At 41.7% G+C, this 20,778-nt stretch overlaps 1 protein-coding gene across 3 annotated transcripts in view; it reads right to left on the reverse strand.

Annotated features, from left to right (window-relative positions):
* The window catches only part of SPAG16 (sperm associated antigen 16), a 393,527-nt gene extending 373,872 nt beyond the window's left edge, over positions 1-19,655 (reverse strand). For 2 of the 3 annotated variants that reach the window (XM_083473469.1, XM_083473471.1), the window contains exons 1-5: positions 19,520-19,655; positions 13,963-14,009; positions 11,706-11,804; positions 8,938-9,065; positions 627-764 (exon numbers count right to left, since the gene is read on the reverse strand). In XM_083473469.1, the coding sequence (XP_083329595.1) occupies positions 627-764; positions 8,938-9,065; positions 11,706-11,804; positions 13,963-14,009; positions 19,520-19,571 (464 nt within the window). In that variant the 5' untranslated portion in view covers positions 19,572-19,655. The remainder of the gene's footprint in view (positions 1-626; positions 765-8,937; positions 9,066-11,705; positions 11,805-13,962; positions 14,010-19,519) is intronic. The other variant, XM_083473470.1, reaches the window with a different exon arrangement.
* Positions 19,656-20,778: the final 1,123 nt, after the last annotated feature.

Here is a 20,778-nt window from a genome sequence, read left to right on the forward strand (position 1 = left end):
ATAAAATTTTTAAAAGGCATGGTACCAAGCCATCTTCCGTCCATTTATTTTATTTTACTTAATTATACAATTAGCTGAGACCATTTGAACTGGAAAGCCTGGGCGCCTTAAGAAGGCTGAACAAAAGCTTTGCTTTATGGGTTGATTGTGTTTCTGATTACCAGCCACAAATACACACACACACCCTGCCCATCTGACTGGGTTGCCCCAACCTGAATACTAGCCTTTCTCCCCATGAACCCACTTGATCCCTTCAAGTTTAGACCCATGAATTGTGATGGGTCTGCAGTTTTGTGTAATGGCCTCGTGCACTGTGGTGGCTTTCCCAGCTCTCTCCTGTCAGCTAGCCCCAACAAGGTTCTTAGAATTCCATAAATCTGCTCTCTTGGCAGCTTATTATAACATGTTCATGTTGGGCACAGTCTAGTCAGACATAAGCACTCTTAAATCACTTTTACTTCAATGCTCTTTGCAATTAAGCTGTAAGTTCTGTAAATAAATACATTCAAATCTTGTTGAACACATGCTTAACTTTCCTTTTGAAATTAACAGAAATTGTGGTTAATTTGGCAGGATCTTTCCCCAAGTGAACAGCAGAAGACCCATTAACAATAACAAAAACCTACTTGGCTGCTATTTTATAGCTCTCCATTTCCTTCTTGAGATATTTGTTTTCCCTTTCCAAATGTTGATTGCAGGTGTATGCATCTGGAACAAATCCAATGTCTTTAGGTTCAAGTATACCTCTCTGCATTAGCTCATACCTGAAATTAAAATGAAAAGTGTTTCTTTTTCTCCCTCTCTTCCTGGCCCCAAGGATTAGAAAGATCCATGAGTGGAGCGCCCAGTTGTAGACTGATCAAAATAGAGTTTACTACTTGATGGGAATGTTAAACACAGCAGGAGACCCATAGGTTAAAATACAATATACTTCCTCTTTCTAGAAAGCTATTACAATATTGTTGTCATTGCTTTAGAAAATTCAAGGGGAAAGGGAACACTTAGCAAGAAATACATTAAAATTAAAACATGTCACAGTTTGGGGGTGTTCATTGAACCAACACTGTCATTAGATTCTCAATGCCTCAGTGGCTCAAAGTTGTTGCTTTTTTATCAGCTTCTGCTGACCATACCTAAATGGAAATAGCTTGGTCACAGTTCACCATAGTCTAGTAACCTCCCTTTTAGTTTTATTGCAATGTGTTGTACATGAAGTTGCCTTGAAAAATGATACAGAAACGGCAGCCGGTCCAGAAGAGGGCTTCTACTCAAGATGAAGAACTATCCCTTCTACCAACCAACAGGTTTAGGGCTGCCTTGTTAACCTGCCCTGTAGCAAAGTAGAGCTGCTGTTTACCGGTTATTCCAGGTCATCCATGAAAACTATCATCCATGATTTAAGCTAGGATGAGCAGGCTGACCTGGCCTGTGTCACCAAGACCTGAGGAAATGAGCTGGGTGGAATTGATCTTTGTGGGTCTGGATAGCTTAGTTAGAGTGTTAGAGTGTGGGGCTGATAACACCAAGGTTGCAGGTTCAATCCCCATATGGGACAGATGCATAGAATCATAGAATCATAGAGTTGGAAGAGACCACAAGGGCCATTGATGCATATTCCTGCATTGAGGTGCTTGGACTAGAAGATCCTCAGGATATGACCCAGCCTTCTCTGTCTATATTATCTAGTTCAGAATCAAAAATAGGTAGGAGGGTAAGGGAAGCAAAGATGCTATTTTGCCTCACCAGGAGATCAGTTCACTCGGGTACTGGGTTTGAGTTTGTACCTTGTGTTGGACCAGAGAGACAGATCACAAATTCCATGGTGTTCCAATCATCCCACTGCCCAATAGTCTCCCTTCCTGAATTGGCTGATAGGCCCTCAAGAATGCTGTCCTGTGGGTTTAGGAGTGTCTGGGGTTGGGGCAGGTGGCCATTCTGATAACGATGGGGCTGTCACAAAAATCATTGTCCAACACATTTTGCAACACACACTCTTGAGCCAATATTTTCAACCAAGTGGGAGGTTGTTGGTCTGGAATGAGGGGAGGGACTCTGTAACCCTGTTGTCATGTTCAGATCACTTTTTAATGTTTTTTAAAAAGACACACCATGCAAGGCTGAACTAAGCCCAACCATACAAAATACAGGGCAGGAGACACATTTTCCCCTTATACCACTGCTATGTAAAGACTCCTAAACTGGATCCTGAAACAGTTCACACATTCAAGTCTTTGAATCCTAGGAACAGCGAGGTTACTACAAGAGCTCTTAAAATGTCATTTTTTATACTTATAAACTGAGAAATGAGCCCAAACTAACAAAATGAATTTCAAGAGGGACAGATGCAAGGTGCTGCACTTAGGCAGGAAGAACCAGATGCACAAATATAAGATGGGGGACACCTGGCTTGCCAGTCGTACATGTGAAAAGGATCTAGGAGTCTTGGTGGATCACAAGCTTAATATGAATCAACAGTCCGGTGCAGCAGCAAAAAACAAACAAAACCCTAATACTACCGTAGTTGGAATCTCCTTTCTTGTACAGTGGTGCCTCGCAAGACGAAAATAATTCGTTCCGCGAGTCTTTTCGTCTTGCGAAGCACGGTCCGTCGCAACTGCGCCTCTTCAAGCGGCTTTAAAAAAAAAGCGCAATACGTTTTCGTCTGGCGAAGCAAGCCCATAGGGAAATTCGTCTAGCGAAGCAACGCAAAACCGAAAAACCCTTTCGTCTAGCGAGTTTTTTGTCTTGTGAGGCATTCGTCTTGCGGGGCACCACTGTAACTTGAAGCCATTGCTTTGAGTCCTACCCTCAAGAGCAGCAGAAAACAACCTTGTTCACTCTTCCATGTGACAACCCTTACTATATTTGAAGATGTATATCACATCTCTCAGCCTCCTCCTTTCCAGGCTAAACATACCCAGCTCCTTCAACTGTTCCTCATAAGGCTTGGTTTCTAGACCCTTGATCATCTTGGTTACCCTCCTCTGCACATTCAATATCCTTTTTAAATTGTGGTGCCCAGAACAGGACAAAGCATTCCAGATGTGGTCTGACCAAGCAGAATAGAGTGGCACTATGACTTCCCTTGATCTGGGCACTATATTTCTGTTAATGCAGCCGAGAAAACATTCTGACAGTAAGAGCTGTTCAACAGTGGAATGGACTCCCTCAGGAGGTTGTATGTAGACTCTCCATTGGAGGTTTGGCCATCAGTCATGGATGCTTTGGTTGGGATTCCTGTATTGTGGGGGATTGGACTAGACCCTTGGGATTGCTTCCAACTTTATGATTCTATTATTCAGCTTTCAGAATGAAACAGTAACTTGCTCTTATACATGCTGTGCCTGACCTCCAGATCAAAGTATCAAAAGCTTCAATGACAGAAGATAAAAATTAATTAGATTCTGAAACTGCAGCACCCTCAGCACCCTTCAAAAGTCAGAACAGAACAAATACATAGTTAAAATACACTGAAAAACTTATAAGCATATTATGGGGGGGGGGTGTTGCATGCTAACTATTTTGTGCAAAATTTTATTTGCTCTTGTTCTAGGCTTGTGTAAGCAGTTACAAGCAGGCTACAATTCTGGAAGTAATAACAGAGTCAGCCATTGTATTAAAAGAACACAGGGACGGAGCCAGAATTCATTCATCTTTTAAATGAAGCCAGAACCACTCTAATTTTGCCTTAAAGTAGGTAGTGGAAAATTTGCACTGCTTTTGACCTTCTTGGAACCTCATCATGAAGGCAGACACATCTCTACTGAATGTATCCAAATCAATGTATAGGTAAAGGGTAAAGGGGACCCCTGACCATTAGGTCCAGTCGTGACCGACTCTGGGGTTGCGGCGCTCATCTCGCTTTATTGGCCGAGGAAGCCGGCGTACAGCTTCTAGGTCATATGGCCAGCATGACTAAGCTGCTTCTGGCGAACCAGAGCAGCGCACAGAAACACCATTTACCTTCCCACAAGAGTGGTATCTATTTATCTACTTGCACTTTGACGTGCTTTCGAACTGCTAGGTTGGCAGGAGCAGGGACCGAGCAATGGGAGCTCACCCCGTCGCGGGGATTCAAACCGTGACCTTCTGATCAGCAAGTCCTAGGCTCTGTGGTTTAACCCACAGCGCCACCCGTGTCCCTAGAAATCAATGTATAAGAAAGGCATAAAAGCTGCATTAAATGGGAAGAAAATATTAAAGCAATATGTTAAAACAAACACAGCAGCAAGTCTAAAAGTTGAAATCATTTGAAAATAAGTGTGTTCACTTCCTGGTTGAAGCAGGATTTTAAGGCCTATTAAGTTTCTTTAGGGAAGGTGGTGTAGCTCTGGCCATAGGATTTCATCTAAGTGAAAGGAAGCTGAGCTGGTGTACAAAGTGACTAAGAGCTATGAATCAGGGAGTTTCCAGTTTGAAACTAACTTCTACCAAGATCTCATGAGGTGGTCTTCTGTAAGCCACGCTCAGCCTCAGTCCTCCCCATCTGCAACATGGGGGATAATACTGATTTTACCATACACGGTTGTCACCAAGACAACAACTAGAAATACATGTGAAGCGCTCTGGGATCTGGAAAGCAATATGTGAAATAGTTATGATGATTATGAAAAAGCTGACACTCAAAGCAACACATCTCCAGCAGAGTATGTGCAGAGAACCTGGTGGCTTTGAGTAGTCTCACTTAGTGCACAATTTCTGGAGAAGCAATAATACTGCATGGCGAACAGAAGCCCTTTCCAGGCTTTCCACTCACTTAAAAATCAATAAGCAAGCAGGGAAAGTGAGGAAGAGCATGCTGAACTAGGTCCTGTCTCCATCTCTATCACCCATCATGAGTTGGAGGATGAACATTTGAGGCTCCTTGTGCAATTTATACGGGTTCAAAACTGTGTGCCAAAGTTTAGAAGTTTCTCTCCAACTCATGGTGGTTGATGGGGATGACAACAGGGCACAGAGCTTACCAATGCTTAGCCACCATTCTTGTGCTGGTTTTACACATTAGTAGAATAGCTAAGAGGGCTTGAGTCTCATAAAACCTCTGACTTTCCCAGAAGGCCCTTACAAAGATTCCACCAAAGGTACAGTAATGTGCAAGGGACTCAGGCGGCAAGGGGTGGGGTGTAGTTTTAGGCTGCCCTTTGCACTGGGTTTCAAGCTGAAGCTGCAGAACACTTGTGATGATTTGATGAGTCCAACCTTTCCTGAAGACTGAATGCAAGGACTGAGGATCAGGAATCTGGGTAAAGGAACAGAAGAACTAGGACTATTATGGGTTGGGAGTGAAAAGCACAAAGTCGCAGCTGAAAAAAAATTAAAGGAAGTGTGGAGAATAAAACAAAAAGAGGAACACCATGTATCTTGGAGGAAAAGTGGAATATAAATGTAACAATAAAAAAGGAAGATTCCTTCATTTAGCAATTCCTCAGCCTGTACCTATAGACTCTCAAATGCACTCCTCTCTCTCCTAACCCTTCTATTCCAGCCCTTCTCACAAATACAACATTTCTACACATAACACATAGCATAATCTTGCAAATCTGGTGGCAGCGTGGGCGCCGCCTTCCCTGGGCTCTGCCTTGGCGACCTGCTTGGGAGCCTCCTGCCCCTTGGCTCCCTTGCAGCAGCAGCCTCTGCCACCGAGGGGGAGTGTGTGGTGCCCCAGCCACTGCACCTCATGATGGAAACCTAGAGGGCGCTTGCCCAAAAAAAGCTCAACAATGCCAATCTATTTTAGGGTTTTGTTGTCTTAAGTTTGGGTTCAAAAAATTGGGGTTGTCTTATACATGGGGGGAAATACAGGAAAATCGGGGGGGGGATTATTATATCCAGAAAAATATGGTACTTATACTGAGTAAGAGCCAGGTAAGAACAGCAGAAGGGGGCTATTGTCCTCATTTCCTGCTTGTGGTGTCTGATGGGCACATGATTCATCACTGTGAGAAAGAGGTTGCTAGACTAGGTAGGCGCTTCATCTGATTTAGCAGGGCTGTTCTTGCAGAGTTTATCAACCCTAAGGAATCATTATTCAGATCTGATGTGACAGGAATTTTGACAATCCATAGAAATGGCTGCCCACACACTCCCGGGGGTGGGCGCAGTTGTGGTCCGTTGGAGTAGGCCCCAATCCTGGGTAAGCAACGCTGGGCAGGGTGGCCGGCAGTTGGCTGGTGGACTTTCCTGTCAGCCAGGTATTTGAATTTGGGCCAGTCAGGCCTGGCTGGGTAGGCAGGGCTTGGGAGAAGACCAGAGTAGAGCAGGCTTTGCTTTGGTCCACCCCCATCCACAGAAATGTAAAGCTCAACATTACAACACATAGGTAAATTTCCATGTATAGTCTTAAACTGCAAAATATAGATTTGTACAAATGACAAAAAACTGAATTTATGCAAAATACCACTCATTTTATAACGGAAATATTCTAATTGGTTCATACTTTGGTTTTATTCTTCTATTAAAACAAACTGAAAGTTAAAAGATGAAACTTTTATATAAAATTAGATACTCAGAATTCTCAAGCTGTGAGATAAACACATTAATTACCTTGCCTAATTTAATTAAAGATTAATTCTTAAACAGGCTTTCATATCTAAGAGGTCATTTAATAAATGAGCTGAGCTCTTATAGGTGCAAATGAATCAACTTTCTCAGCATTAATTATTTTCTCATTTTGAATCCCATTAGAGTTTGATCACAGCATGGATCTGCTGTATATTAGCAAGAGAAAGATACTTGTACAAAGAAAAATGTGATAAATGTAATTTACTTTCAGTTATTAATGATGTTAATTAACAATGTAAATGCAATTTTAAAACATTCATAAAATACATGTTTAGGGCATCAGTTCACAAACCATTAAACATGATGCTTTAATACCATAAACACTAATCAAGAAATCACTTGTCTATGTGTGCACTCTCAGACTCAAAGTAGTCTATTAATTTACTTACCACATTTATATCCCACCTTTCCTCTGAAGTGTTCAAGTGATGTACACAGTTTCCCCCCTCACCATTTTATCCTTGCAAAAACCCACTGAAGTACGTTGGGCTGAATGACTATGACTACTAATCCAACATGAGCCAATTAGTTTCCTGGCTGAATAAGGATCTGAACCCTAGTCTCCCAGTTTCTTGTTCAGCATTCTAAACATTATTAAAAGATAACAGTCTCATAGAAATACAGAGAAACAATAGAACTTTTGAAAAACAGAGTATTTCCCCCTCTGTAGAGGAAAAGGTTTGAATTAAAATAAACCTTTTTCTGCACTGGGGAAGGGGGAGAAAAATGTGTTTGGCCAGCCCTATGCTTAGGGGCTTTCAAAAGTGCATAGGCATGAGAATACAGGAGGGCAGCTGCCCCTCTAAATCAAGTAAATAAATAAAAATACTTAACTAACTGACCAATTGTGTCACAGATAACTCCCTTCTGCCCCCAAACATAACGCCTGTCCCCCTAAAATAAATTCTGGATACACCCATGAGCATAGGGCTGGCTGCGCCACCAGGCTCTGTGGTTCCTAAGTACCTGGTAGTCAGTTCGCTGTCAAAATACCTTGTGTGGAACTATAGGCGCCTCAACACCAAGGTGAACAATTACTGACATTGTCAAATAGCTCATGCATCGTAAGTCACAGATTAGCATATATGTGTCATTCTCAAAGACATAGGCCACAAAAATGGGTTTCAAAGTGTGGGGAAATATGACTTTAAAAGCTAGGCGCAGGGAGAGCTGAGTAACATTTTCAGTGGTCAGGTGTCAAGCTCTATCTTTTGTCCCTTCCACCCAACGACAAGCCAAAACTGAGTAACTTATGAAAAATAAGCAAAGAAGCATATATCTGCTTAATTAACATAATTACATTGATTTTAGAATTTAGATCATCCAGACACTTATTTGAGAACAGAGTATACAGTTCTGGGTCTTAACCACTTGGTTCAGGATGCAGAACAAATAGGGCGGAAATACTGAAAATTGGCTTGACATTTTAAAAATAATGTTATGGTCTTTGCACTTTAAAAATGTTTGTGTTTTACTTAGCAGTAAATGAAGTGTGTGTGCAGGCCTATAACTTGCACTCACATTGGGGAAAGGTCCTATTATGAAAAAATAAAGACAAAAATTAATACTTAAGGTTTCCAAAAGTTATAATTTGCCATAAAAACTGTCAACAAAAAGGCCTAGATGAGGCATAGGCAAACTCGGCCCTCCAGATGTTTTGGGACAACAACTCCCATCATCACTAGCTAATGGGAGTTGTAGTCCCAAAACATCTGGAGGGCCGAGTTTGCCAACGCCTGGCCTAGATGGTTTCCAGAAGGCTGAGCTCATTTGCTGGCTGTTGGACAAGAGAGGCTGAGCAGGAAAATCCTTGGTACAAATTGATGCATTCCCAAGGTGATCGTAGATTTGTTTTTTGCCTACTTCACACTGTTTTTTGCCTACTTCGCACTGACAGAATGCTAGATGGATTTCATCACTTTGGGCAGTTTAGGTGGGGGGTGGGGAGGAATAGTTTGCTTAAGCCTGGTGATGCCCCTTAGGCATCTTTCAGGTGATGAGTCAACCCCAAGGCTCACCTTTCAGACTCTGCAGTTCAGAGGGTGAGATAGGGGCCTTCTTTGAGACCAAACCCCCTCATCCATCTAGGGTTCTGCAGTCCTGGAGGGGGGTGACAAGGAAAGGCCTCCCTTCCCACCTTCAGGATGTGGCCCAGGAATCTGGGCAGTCTAGGAAGCCCAATGGCTATATACAGTGAAGTTAGTTCCTGCCCCATAGTCATTCCCCTCGGCTGATTATAATTTAAATAAAAGTGGCGCAGTTCAACCTCATTTTACATGTCTGCCTCTTTATTTGCCTATCAGGATGCAAAATATGTCATACATATTTATTTCTGCAGGTTTGTAGTTGGAATACTTTTTTAAAAAAAGGGCATACCATTCAGTTTGAAAGCAGTCTAGTGTCCTGTTCATCCCCATTCTAATCAGGAAATTGCAAAGAAAGTCATCTACAACTTCTGGCGTTTCAGACAAGGAATGTTTAGCAATCTGACCTGGTCGCTGAGCCTAGAAAGAAAATTCAAGAGCTACTGTTAGAAATATAGCCTCCCTGTTTGCCTCATTATTGCTTTCAACAAAGCACATTTCAATCACAGGCCACTTGGATTCTTTATCACATAAATTACAGCACAAGACAACTATAGCAGTTTAATTATCATGGTCTGGCATATTAGGGAAACTTTATGGGAACTGTAAGGAATTTCTCTTGGTTTTGGTTCATGCCTCCTACATAATGTGCTCAACCAGCATAGTAGGATGATATACTACTGCTCAGTTGCTATGCAGCTTCTTTACACAGAAGGAAATCCCACTTCTTGGTGTAATTTAGAATAATGAGTTGAACTGCACTAACTTTTTGGTCCATGTCTTGAGTTGCCCGACCTCCACATCTGGATTCTGCTTAGCTGGATACAGCTGTACTGGGCTTCAGAAGCAGCCTAAGGCCAGAAGGCCTAAAGTATTACTCATCCACCCTCCCGTTCTCTAAGGAATGTGCTCAAGTGCAATGGTGAGTATAAAGCAAAGGCTGCATTCACCAGCATTAGTTAAGTGTGCGGTATCAGCGGTGAAGCTGAAGGTTACATGCTATATGGTGACAGTACAGAATGGTGAGCTAACACTGGATGAGTCTGCTGGAGCTTTGCATACTCTGCTGATCACACTGACTGACGTGTGATGAAGAATCAACAACAGATGGTTGGCCCAGTATAACAGATTATGGGCCAACTGACTTCACAAGTCTAACACCACTGAGTTCCAAGTGTTTATGCACAGGACTATATCCTTAAAGTAATAACTAACTGAATCTAGTTCCAACAACATATAACTAGTTTCATTCAACAACTAGGGGTTCTGGGTGGCGTATTTATTGTTATAGCCACATCAAAACACGCATCCAACCACTTTGTTGAAGCCCAAATGAGCACCATGTTAGCCAGCTACACATGACTGACCCTGTTTCCATAAGAAGACAGACATGTGTTTGAGCTGTAAACCTATGAAAAAACAATTCCAAACTGAACCTGAAAATAATACAGTTAGTCAAGACATTGGTTCAATTGCCATTAAGTATTATTTACTTAATTGTTTGTTTATTGTAAGTAATAATATACCACCTTTCTGGGTAAAACCTTCCCAAACATATTTCAAGCAAAGTAATAACATTTGGATCACCAAAAATTTATACTATGCTATGATATTTTAATTGATCTAGCCTTTGCTTTCATTTTCAGTCATCCCTGGTCCTGCAGTCTTGATCTTTACCCACTGACTATGTTTGCATGTAATGTTAAGCTATGGTTAGCTTTACATGCACAAGCTGCAGTGAGCCCAAGCAAAGCATTGCACTCATGCACTCCTCCCTTCTCCTTCCATGGAGTTGTAAGGAGGCCAGTTTCACTTTTAAAATGTTGATTTGATCTGTTTTTACATATGAGGAAACCTGGATTACAATAAACTCCAGAAAGTTTCAAAACAAGAAAACACAGTGGCTAAAACAAAATAAAGGGAAATACAAAGTTGCCCTTGGGGAAAAGGAAGGTTTACAGAGTTACCAAATCCAAATACAGCATGCATCTACACATAGTTACATCCCATAATGAACTCCAATAAACTCCTCGTCATTAATTGTAATAATTAACTGTGCAGTAAACAATTACTCCAATAGCTCGGAAATTGATAAAATGCTTCTGCTTTTCAGGGTTTATGACTACAACAGAGAGCTTGATTGTGCACACACAACATGGCCTTTGGCCTTTTTCTTCCTGTTCTTCCGCACCACTCCTCAAGCCACTGCTTTTGAATTCCATGAAGTTTCAAAAGAAGTATGTGTGCCCTCTGAAAGGAATTGGGGCCTATGTTGCAAAAGTAAAAATAGAATCAGTTGAAAGGAAAAGGGAGCTTAAGGATCACTTAACACCTTCATTGAGATGAGACTTGAGTATTATCCCCGTTGGCTCATTTTTATCTGTTCCTTTTAAATATATATAATTACACATGCACACAACTCACAGATTCTATATAATTTATGTCCTAGATCTAAAGTAACACTTTCAGGTTGCATGTGCTCAAAGCAAGTTTGGAGTTCTGATTTTCAAACAGCCTCCCTTCCTTTAATAGCATCTCTGCTGAAGCTTAGGGCAGTTTCAGAAGCAGTTGCAGTAAAGCATAGAGGTCCGACATACAAAGGAATGTATTTCCACTGGGAATGTTAAATGGCTTTAGCCTGCCTTAAGAAAGTGTTTTGAAACTGTCCAATAACATGTAAATTGGATGACAGCTGCACTGGATGTATTCCCACTAGATGCCCATTATTTTCATTGCAACCAGATGATAAGTCACCATATCTGAATATGAAATATAGAAAATACCAAGTTTATTTCAGCTTTCATTATGGACACTATTGTAAAATTTGAAAATGGGGGTGCGGTTAAACTACTTAGTTTGATTCAGTTTTGCCACTTAGATGTAACATAATGTCACCCTTTTCAATCTAGAAGTTCTCTGCTCTCTCACACATTAGTCTTGAATAATAATGCATTTGCTGTAACAGTCTGTTAACCACCACACTCACATGCATATTACATTAATAACTGTAAAGTCATATGAATCAATGTAGTCACATATTTTGAAAAACAACATATTTACCATAATTTGGGCATCAACAGCCTGTTCCTGTATGGTGTATAAAGCCTTTGCCAGATCTTCATCACCATCTTGCAGGCTAAATTCATCATCGGCTGGTACCTAAGACAGAATTATAAATACATATACAATGAACACATCCACTGAGTTGAGGGAAACTGTTTCAATCCCCAAGATGATATAATCTATTTGCCACAATTCATGGCTTTTTGTATATGTCATATCCCTGCTTCAGGGCTGTATCTAACTAAATCATACTCACAATAGTCCCACTGAAATGAATGTGCATGACTCACTAAAGATCATAATTTCAATGAGCCTACTCTGAGTATGACTTTGACTTATTTCGTTTTTGTTGTTGTTGTTGTTTAGTCGTGTCTATACCTAAATAAGGGTCTTAGGAGATAGAAAGAGGAAAATCTGAAACCCCAGCAGAGGTATTGCTAGACAGCATAGGCCAGAGATCAGATTCAGTATAAGATATCTCCTTATAGCTTAATACCCCTAACTAATATACCTTCTTTATTCATTTTCATCAGGGGACCCAAACTGCATAAGTATTTATGGGATGGGGAAGCTATAAGGTCCATCTATTTAAATGAGCTGAGAACTCCATATTCAAATGCAATATATACACGATATTCTAGATCAGGACACTTGGTTGCCAGTTTAATGCGATACTATATTTGCTGTTTCTGTCAATTAAAGACTTGCCAATTTTGTACAGGCGAACTTGGTAAATGCACAAAAATGCCTGTAATGTTTTCCTTTGCATGAGAATACAACTTCTCCACATACGTTGCTTTGGATCAAAGTCTACATGAAATTACCGTTCTAGAAATGTGTACCAAATCATGGGATATTAAAAGTGAGAGAGTACTCTAGACCATAGTTTTACCCGAAGTTCAGAAGTCACTGAGCATATTTATCAGTGGCATCAGTAGAATTTGGTTCATATCAGAGTCCTGTCCCTGAGCAATTTTACATGGATGTTTTTACTATTCAGCAGGAATAAATGGAAAAACTATAAGCAGGATATTTCTTATTATCTTTCATTTTCATAGACACCTAAGTATAAAAATGCATGCACTGTTTTCAGTGTGAGAATGCCTATAAATTACTTGGGATAAACAGAATCAATGGTATATTACAAATTATGTGCACTTGCATACATAAATGTAGGCTTGCAACTATGAAAATATAAGTTGAACATTCAGGCACCAAGTGGCCAATACTATCCCAGAATGGATTAACCGGATGCATTTAACTGATTTTAAATTAAGATAGTACTAATTAACAAATTTCTGCGTAAAGTCACCAGTGTTTCATTGATACAACATACTATTTTTTTCAGGCACCAACTGTGCAAGAATAAGATTAAAAACATTCAGATATTTTCTGTACTAAATCAGGCCAATTCTATTTCCAGATTATTTACAAACTTACTTAATGTTTCACTGTATTATTTACATTTACATGCATGGAATGGGGATTGTTCGTTATATGTCTTTTTACAAACCAAAATATAAAGTTAAGGAGAAAAAAGAATTGCAAAAGAAAAGAAAAAAAAACCAGGCACAGCACTTGTGAAAAATTACAAGAGGCATTGTTTTCTCCTCTCTCCACATCAGTATTCAGTGAACAAAAAACAAAACCAAACCTTTACAGGATCAGAAGATCAGTTCAGTGTACACTTTTATCACATTTTGTCCTAGTCAGATCTACTGAGTTTAGGGTTTAAGTAAATTACATCTGGGCAAGAGGGAGGGCAGGATGGAAGATAATGAAGATACACAGTGCACAGAGACCTTCTAATCTGTGTGGGCACAAAAGGTGTGTGTGAAAATAGGGATCCGTAGAATCCCATGTCAATATCCCAGCCAATGCTCCTCTCAATTCCTCAGCTCTCCGCTGCCTCATGCAAGGGGCAGCGAATCACAATAACAGGCACTGGCAAAAATCAAGATGTGGGATAAACCATGAAGCCAGCCAATGCCTCTACATAGCTCCATCCTTATTTCAGACATTGTGATATATCGGTATATCGCGATGTTTAGCTGGTGATATAGCACAATGTTGAAAACCAGATATCACCCTAGTTCTGGGATAGACCTTGCCCTTCATTTATAAACAATAAAGTATGTAAGACTATTTTTTGTGGCTAACAATAAAATAAATTGTATTTCTCTGTCACTTATCAATATCACAATGTGTACTTAAAAATAAAATAGGTTACAATTTTTGTGCTAACGTCTCTTACCTCTTCATATTGGTAGTCATCTTCAGAGCTTTCTGCTACTGAAACCTCTAAATGTTAAGTTAAGTATAAAACAGTAAACAGTATTTACTGAGCAACACATACTCTGCAATTCTTGGGATAAGCAAATTCTATTCAGAGCTGTCAGTTTGCTGCTTGACTGCCTACACACACAACAGTGAAAGCCACTATACATCTGGCAACAAAATTTAGCTCTCAAACATTTATGAACACCATTTAGTGAATATTTGCTTTGCTTTGCTTCAGGAATTCAGGTTGCTATTTTCTCCAGGGATGCTGGAACAGATTCTAATCTCAGCTTGACTGTGTTACAAACTCCCAAGAGTTATCACATCTTCCAATAAATATCTGTATTTATTCATAAAGTACCTGTCCATTCAATTATCTTTTCTAACTTCATTGCTGGGAGGGGGGTTGTCATTTTTGAGCTTGCCAAAAAGATGCTTCTGTTATGAGATATAAATATTGTTCACTAGGATTAGGACTGTATTTTTTTTTAATACTTCTACAGGAAATGCTAATTCACTGATGCTATGATATGAAGCACTGTGTCTTCACAAGGGCACTATTTTCCACCTTGGTATTTCTAGTGTTAAAACTTCTTAATATTTTAATGTTTCAATATTTTAATGTTGTATTTTAATTTTGTTTTTAAGTTGTAATCATTTGACTTGTTTTTATTATTGCTTGTAAGCCGCCCTGAGCCCGGCCTTGGCTGGGGAGGGCGGGGTATAAATAAAAAATTATTATTATTATTATTATTAATGATCTGCACAGTGCACAATTGCCACAGAAGTCTGCTATATATTGACCCCGGAACCAAACAAGTCATCCTGATTGGGTGTTTTAAAAGCATACTTGTGGCCCTTTTTACTGGGCAGTGAAAGAGGGCCTTTAAAAAGTGTTCACAATGCCTGGCAGAAGCCAGAAGGTGGGTAAGCAGCTCTTGGTATCATGCTATTCCTTTGTATCAGCAGACTCCCACTTATAAGCTCCTCTCTCAGGTTTACTGCAACCCACAAGATGCAAAAGGGGGCTAATATCTCTGGACAAAACTGTAGGGTCCCTATAACTACCCTGGTAACCATGGGTATAACCAGAATTTATGCAGGGTGGGCGGGGGTATCCCCACCTGTCGTCATCCTGTGTCTGGCTCTGTCTAGCAGATTAGGAATGAAATGTCTCAACAACAGTTTTTTTAAATTAATTTCTTATGGCAGTTGTTTGAAATTACTTTTCTTTTGCTCAGAAAAATCTGTCAAAATCTTCATTCATTTGAAAATTAGGAAGTCAGATAAAAAAATTAACATCAGGGAGTACCTTTCATGCAGTTAATGATTATATTTTACAAAATTACAAAGATCACATATATTTCTTTTTATTTAAAAAAAATCTAAAGTAAAACAAGTTTTCTTGGCTTTGCTGAAAACCTTTTCAGCACTTCCTTCTCAAATTTCTCCTTTTTTCTGATGCAGTTTTTCTGTGCACACTCAGTAAGCATATCCCATTGAGACGCTCCTGCCACTATCGACCTTAGCCAGGTCTCTGCTCTCTGTAAGGTACTGAATGATCACCCTACAGTACAAGTGGTGAATGACTGAGCAAGAGAGATCAGAGCCTTTTTGTAGTAGGGTAAAAAAGATTTCTGCCTCTTTTACTAGGACTGCTCTTTGCCGAGTTTCTTCTCCTTCCACATGGTATCCCAGAGTTCAGCTTCAGTCGAAGTCTTGCAACTGATAAGAACTGCTTGGCTTTCATCTTGAAGGGTCAACTCCAACATGATACAGGGGTGTAGGGCCAAAAGTAGGAAAGCAGGTGAGAAATGATGCCCTAACAAAGACACTCAAGAGTCCAGGTAATGAGTTATAAATAACCTGTGGGAAACTTCCAGTTGGCAGGCCTTGCAGGTGCGCACTCTCAGGAGAAAATCCTGGAAACTATGAGAAGCTTCCAGAACCGAGCTACCTGCAACGTGATTGGTCAGTTTGCAGAATCCACACCTATCACTCAGTCAGGTTGCCAGTTGTGTTGGTAGAATGTAGCACAACATCATCCAAGTGACCTCAGTGAACATTTCAATTTCCAATATTCTGATTATTTCTACTTTTAGTTAAGTATTTTTATTTATTTACTTTATGGGGAGCAGCTGAACCCCCACCCCTCGCTACATCCATGCTGGCCACCAAATAATGTATTCCAAAATATCAGTGGTTCATTCACGTGCTCATCTTCCACTGTGATACATGCCATCATCTGCCAACAATGCCCTTGTGCACACTACACAGAACAGGCTTGTCCCTACACAAAACAATAAACAGGCACTAATCTGACATCACAGGTGGCAATATGAAAAAAATGTTCCTTTGTACCTTAAACAAAGGAACTTCAAGGGGAGATTTGCAAAGGAACCACAATTCAAAGAATCATACAGTTGGAAAGGACCCAAGGGTCATCTAGTCCAACCCCCCGCAATGCAATTCATCAAGTGGTTTCATGCTCTCATTTGTGAAATTGATTGAGACAAAAGATTTCTGTCATGTGTCAATTGGCTCACCAATGACTGGACATCTGTATCAACAATAACTGGGGTTTTTTTGTGGACAGCCACTATTAACCGATACTCTCTGTACTTTACTGCCTTTAATTTCCTTCTGACCTCACTGTTTATACCACCACTTGCCCCATTACGCATGCTTGGATAGATATGCATACAGCTCCGGATAACATTTCATGCAACTGATGAAGTGGACTGTAGTCCACAAAAGCTAAAGCTTTAAGGTGCCTCAAGACTCTTCGTTATAAGACGCTACCAAATGAGTCAAAACCTTCCTCATTTTTGGTGAGCAGAGTTGGACAACAAGAGGCAGTCTGTGCTGTCGACTCTTTCAGTATAGTCTGTAGTAAGAAGACAATAGGAGAGGCACAAGTTTTACTGGGGCCAGGAAGGAGATGCAATATGGTACAAATAATGTTATCTAAAGTAAGTCATAGTACCATTCACTGCCCTCCCCCTTTTGAAATGTCTATTAAATGTTATTAGAAGATGCTGCAATGCTGACAAATATGTCACAACACAAAATCACCCCATATTTCAAATAAGAGCAGCTGAAGAAAAAGCTTGATGATTTAGGGCACTTCAAACCAGAAAGCATTCTGTACATTTTTATAAGGGCATGGGACTTGGCAGATCCTTTAAGCTACTTCATTGTAGACTCACTGTGGAGACTACACATTCAAGGCAGGGATGCTATATAGCAGGGAGTGGGAACCTCAGGGTCTGGGGCAAAATGTGACCCTCCGGGACTATCTGGCCCTCCAGACTCTCAAATCACACACCCTCCTGGGCCAGATCCCTCACTAGACCTGTTTTGCACTCTTATTGAGTGTTTTTGCCTGGCTGGAATGTGTCCTTAGAATCGCCAGATCTCCAAAGTCTCAGATCCCAACAGCCACAGCATGGAGGCGCAAGCCTGGGACTCAATGAAGCAGTGGCAGAGCAAGGTTGCGCTTCAAAATTTCAAACCTCTCCTTCTAACTGATATCCAGTGTCACATTACTGATCTCTTTTCAATGTGTTTTGACATATATTTATGTACCTGTCTTGGTGTCTACTTGGGTCACAAACTCTTTCTGAGAGAGAGAGAGAGAGAGAGAGAGAAATATTGTACTGGAGGAACAAGATGGAAAAGGTGGTGATGATTAAAACTTTACTTTTGGGTAAGCTGGGCCCTATAAAAATAAAAGCCCACCGTGCTTTTGCATCCTAGACTTCAAATGTAACTCATTTCCCCGAAGATCCTGAATATATGCCGCCACACATGGGAAATGATCCAGGGAGTGCTTCCCACGCACAGTGGCATTGGGTGGATTTGCGCTCCCATCAAAGAGCTGGCCAGCGGTGCACCACGCAGCTGCGGGCAGGAAACACCTTCCAGATTGCTCCCCGCTTGCTGCGGCATCGGGAGAAGCCATGCTCCCGCCAACCAAATGGCTGGCGGCACACCGCTTCTCCCCGCCATGCCACTATCCATGTACTGGACAACCCCAGTTTTTTGACATGATTTTTGAGACAAAAATCCTCATCCAATACACAGAAAAATACAGTAGGTCTTGCTATGGCGGGAAGGTAAGCAGTGTTTCCAGTGCTTTGGCTTCTGTCATGGTGTCCCATTGTGCCAGAAGTGGTTTAGTCCTGCTGGCCACATGACCCTGAAAAGCTGTCTGTGGACAAACACTGGCTCCCTCGGCCTGAAAGAGCACTGCACCCCATAGTCAAATTTGATTGGACTCAACTGTCTAGGGGTCCTTTACCTTTACCTTACAAACCTATGCACACCTACTTAGTAGCTACTTCTGAGGACTGAGTTGCAAGGTTGCAACCCAGTGCCTATTTTTCCGGGATCAGTCCCCTCCCACTAAACCCACAAAAACCTTTCTATCATGCAAAAGGTCCAGCTGCAAAATTTCAAGGAGACCTTTGCCCCAACTCAGCTCCTCTTGGGAAAAGCAATCCTAAGAAGACTGAAGGAGGGTTCAGGAAGATAAAAGGTGCTTTAAAAAATTGCAACATAACCTTCTTATTATTTATTAAATTTGTTAGTCGCTTTATCTTGCCAAAGGCAACCTAAAGCAATTTACGAACAAACAAAACAAAACAAAAGGGGTTTGCTCCCAGGGCCTTCAGAAAGCAGGATTTAAGAGAAACATATTTTCTTACATCACTTGTTGCTGTTACAACTACGCAAATTAATGACAGGGGTCATCACATTTATGGGGAAATGAAACTGGATGCGGGGGAGGGGGGTCCCAATCGGAATAAAATTGCTGAAGGGACTTAAAGCACAAACTTTTCCACCTACAAGGACTTGGTTTGAGTTAATCTATATTTGTTTGCTCAAACCCGCTTAAATAAAAGCAGTAAGAACTTTCCCCCCTGAACTTAGACGCCTACACCCATATTGATCCCTGTGCCCCTATTTATAGATGGAAAGATAGAGACGCGGGTGGCGCTGTGCTCTAAACCACTGAGCCTCTTGGGCTTGCCGATCAGAAGGTCGGCGCTTCGAATCCCCACGACGGGCTGAGCTCCCTTTGCTCAGTCCCTGCTCTTGCCAACCTAGCAGCTTGAAAGCACATCAAAGTGCAAGTAGATAAATAGGTACCACTCCGGCGGAAGGTAAATGGCGTTTCCGTGCGCTGCTCTGGTTTCCGTCATGGTCTTCTGTTGCGCCAGAGGCGTTTTAGTCCTGCTGGCCACATGACCTGGAAACCTGTCTGTGGACAAAGGCCGGCTCCCTCAGATGAGCGCCACAGCCGCCTTTGACTGGACTAAACCGTCCAGGGGTTCTTTACCTAGATTATGGGATGCATTACAGGGTGGCCAGGTGACCAAGGATAGGCGACAGATAGATGCTAGAGAGGGGGAAGGCGGCAGAGAAGGACAGCCGACAGGAGGCCGGACATTTCTAAAGAATTACACGGGCGACGGTCCTGTTTGCGCGGCAAGCGGCGCTCTCCCCCTCGCTCGGCCCAAGGATACGCTGCAGGCAGAAGGTGCCCTCCGTGGTCGTCACCGTCGCCGCCTCCTCCATGGCCGCCGCCGCCGCCGCCGCCTCAGCCCGTCCCGCCGACAAGGCCGCGCGCGCGTCGCTCCGTTGCCCAGGCGACCCGCAGCCCCGCCCCCGCCTCGCCCCGCCCCTTCCCAGCGCGCCTCGCTCCGCGGCCGCGTGAAAAACACCCGACCAGGCACGGCTCGCATGCGCAGTGTAAAGCGCGCCCGTGCCTCGGCCGGCTCACGTGGGAATTCACGCGTCACACACGTGTCCTGACGGTGCTGCGTGTATTCCAAGAAAGCCGTACTTCTCTGTATCCTTTATCTGGCTCAGAAGATTTATACACCGCTCGACTGTAGAAACAGAATAATAATAATAATAATAAACAACCCGCCCCTCAAAGCACTTAACGAAAGAAAGGCGATAAAACCGAGGAGCAACCCACAGCCCTGTCTTGAAAACGTGCAAAAGTCAGAATACGAAAATGGATAGAAAGTCACCTCAGCTTCCTAAAGCTGTGCTCAGTGGGGCAAATGAGGCGAAAAGGTTTGACACGATTACAAAGGTAGCAAAAGCAATGAATGAAGCGCATCGAAGAGCATGATCCACATGAATCGGGGGATCCAGTGCCGGATTTACCTCTAAGCTAAACAAGCTATAGCTTAGGGCCCCCAAAAAATGTAAAGGGGAAAAACCTGGATGTACCTTTCCAAAATATATTCTGTTATGTGCAAATGGCTTTAGATACCTATTAGGTCCATGCAGCATATATTCAACACAAAAAAAAACAGCGACAGTTTGTTGTTGGCAAAGGACAGCTGGACATATCAAAGGCCCCATTACTTTCAGAAGCTGAGGGCCTCATCAAACCTCAATCCAGCCCTGATCTGGTCTATATAAGATCTAAAAATAAAGGCACAAAAGAAATGAATATCCATGGCAGCAACACAACAAAACCCAGCAACAGGCCCTCAACAATAGCCCAGCCCAAGAGTCCTGACATTGCTGTGTTTCAGAGGGATTTACTACTTCTACTACTACTATTGATTGATTTATATCCCCACCTTTTTCCCTGACAGGAAAAAGCTTACAGATAAAATTAAGGAGAGATTTAAAAACACTGGGGTGGGATAACATTTTTTTAAATTAAATATTAATAGAATTAAAACTATACAGATACAGATATAAAGATCCATTAAAACCATGCAGATAATTGCAGTAAAAACAGCACAGCACCGACACTTTC

This window comes from Podarcis liolepis (assembly GCF_965112155.1).
Source record: "Podarcis liolepis genome assembly, chromosome: 1".
In the NCBI taxonomy this organism is placed as follows: domain Eukaryota; kingdom Metazoa; phylum Chordata; class Lepidosauria; order Squamata; family Lacertidae; genus Podarcis; species Podarcis liolepis.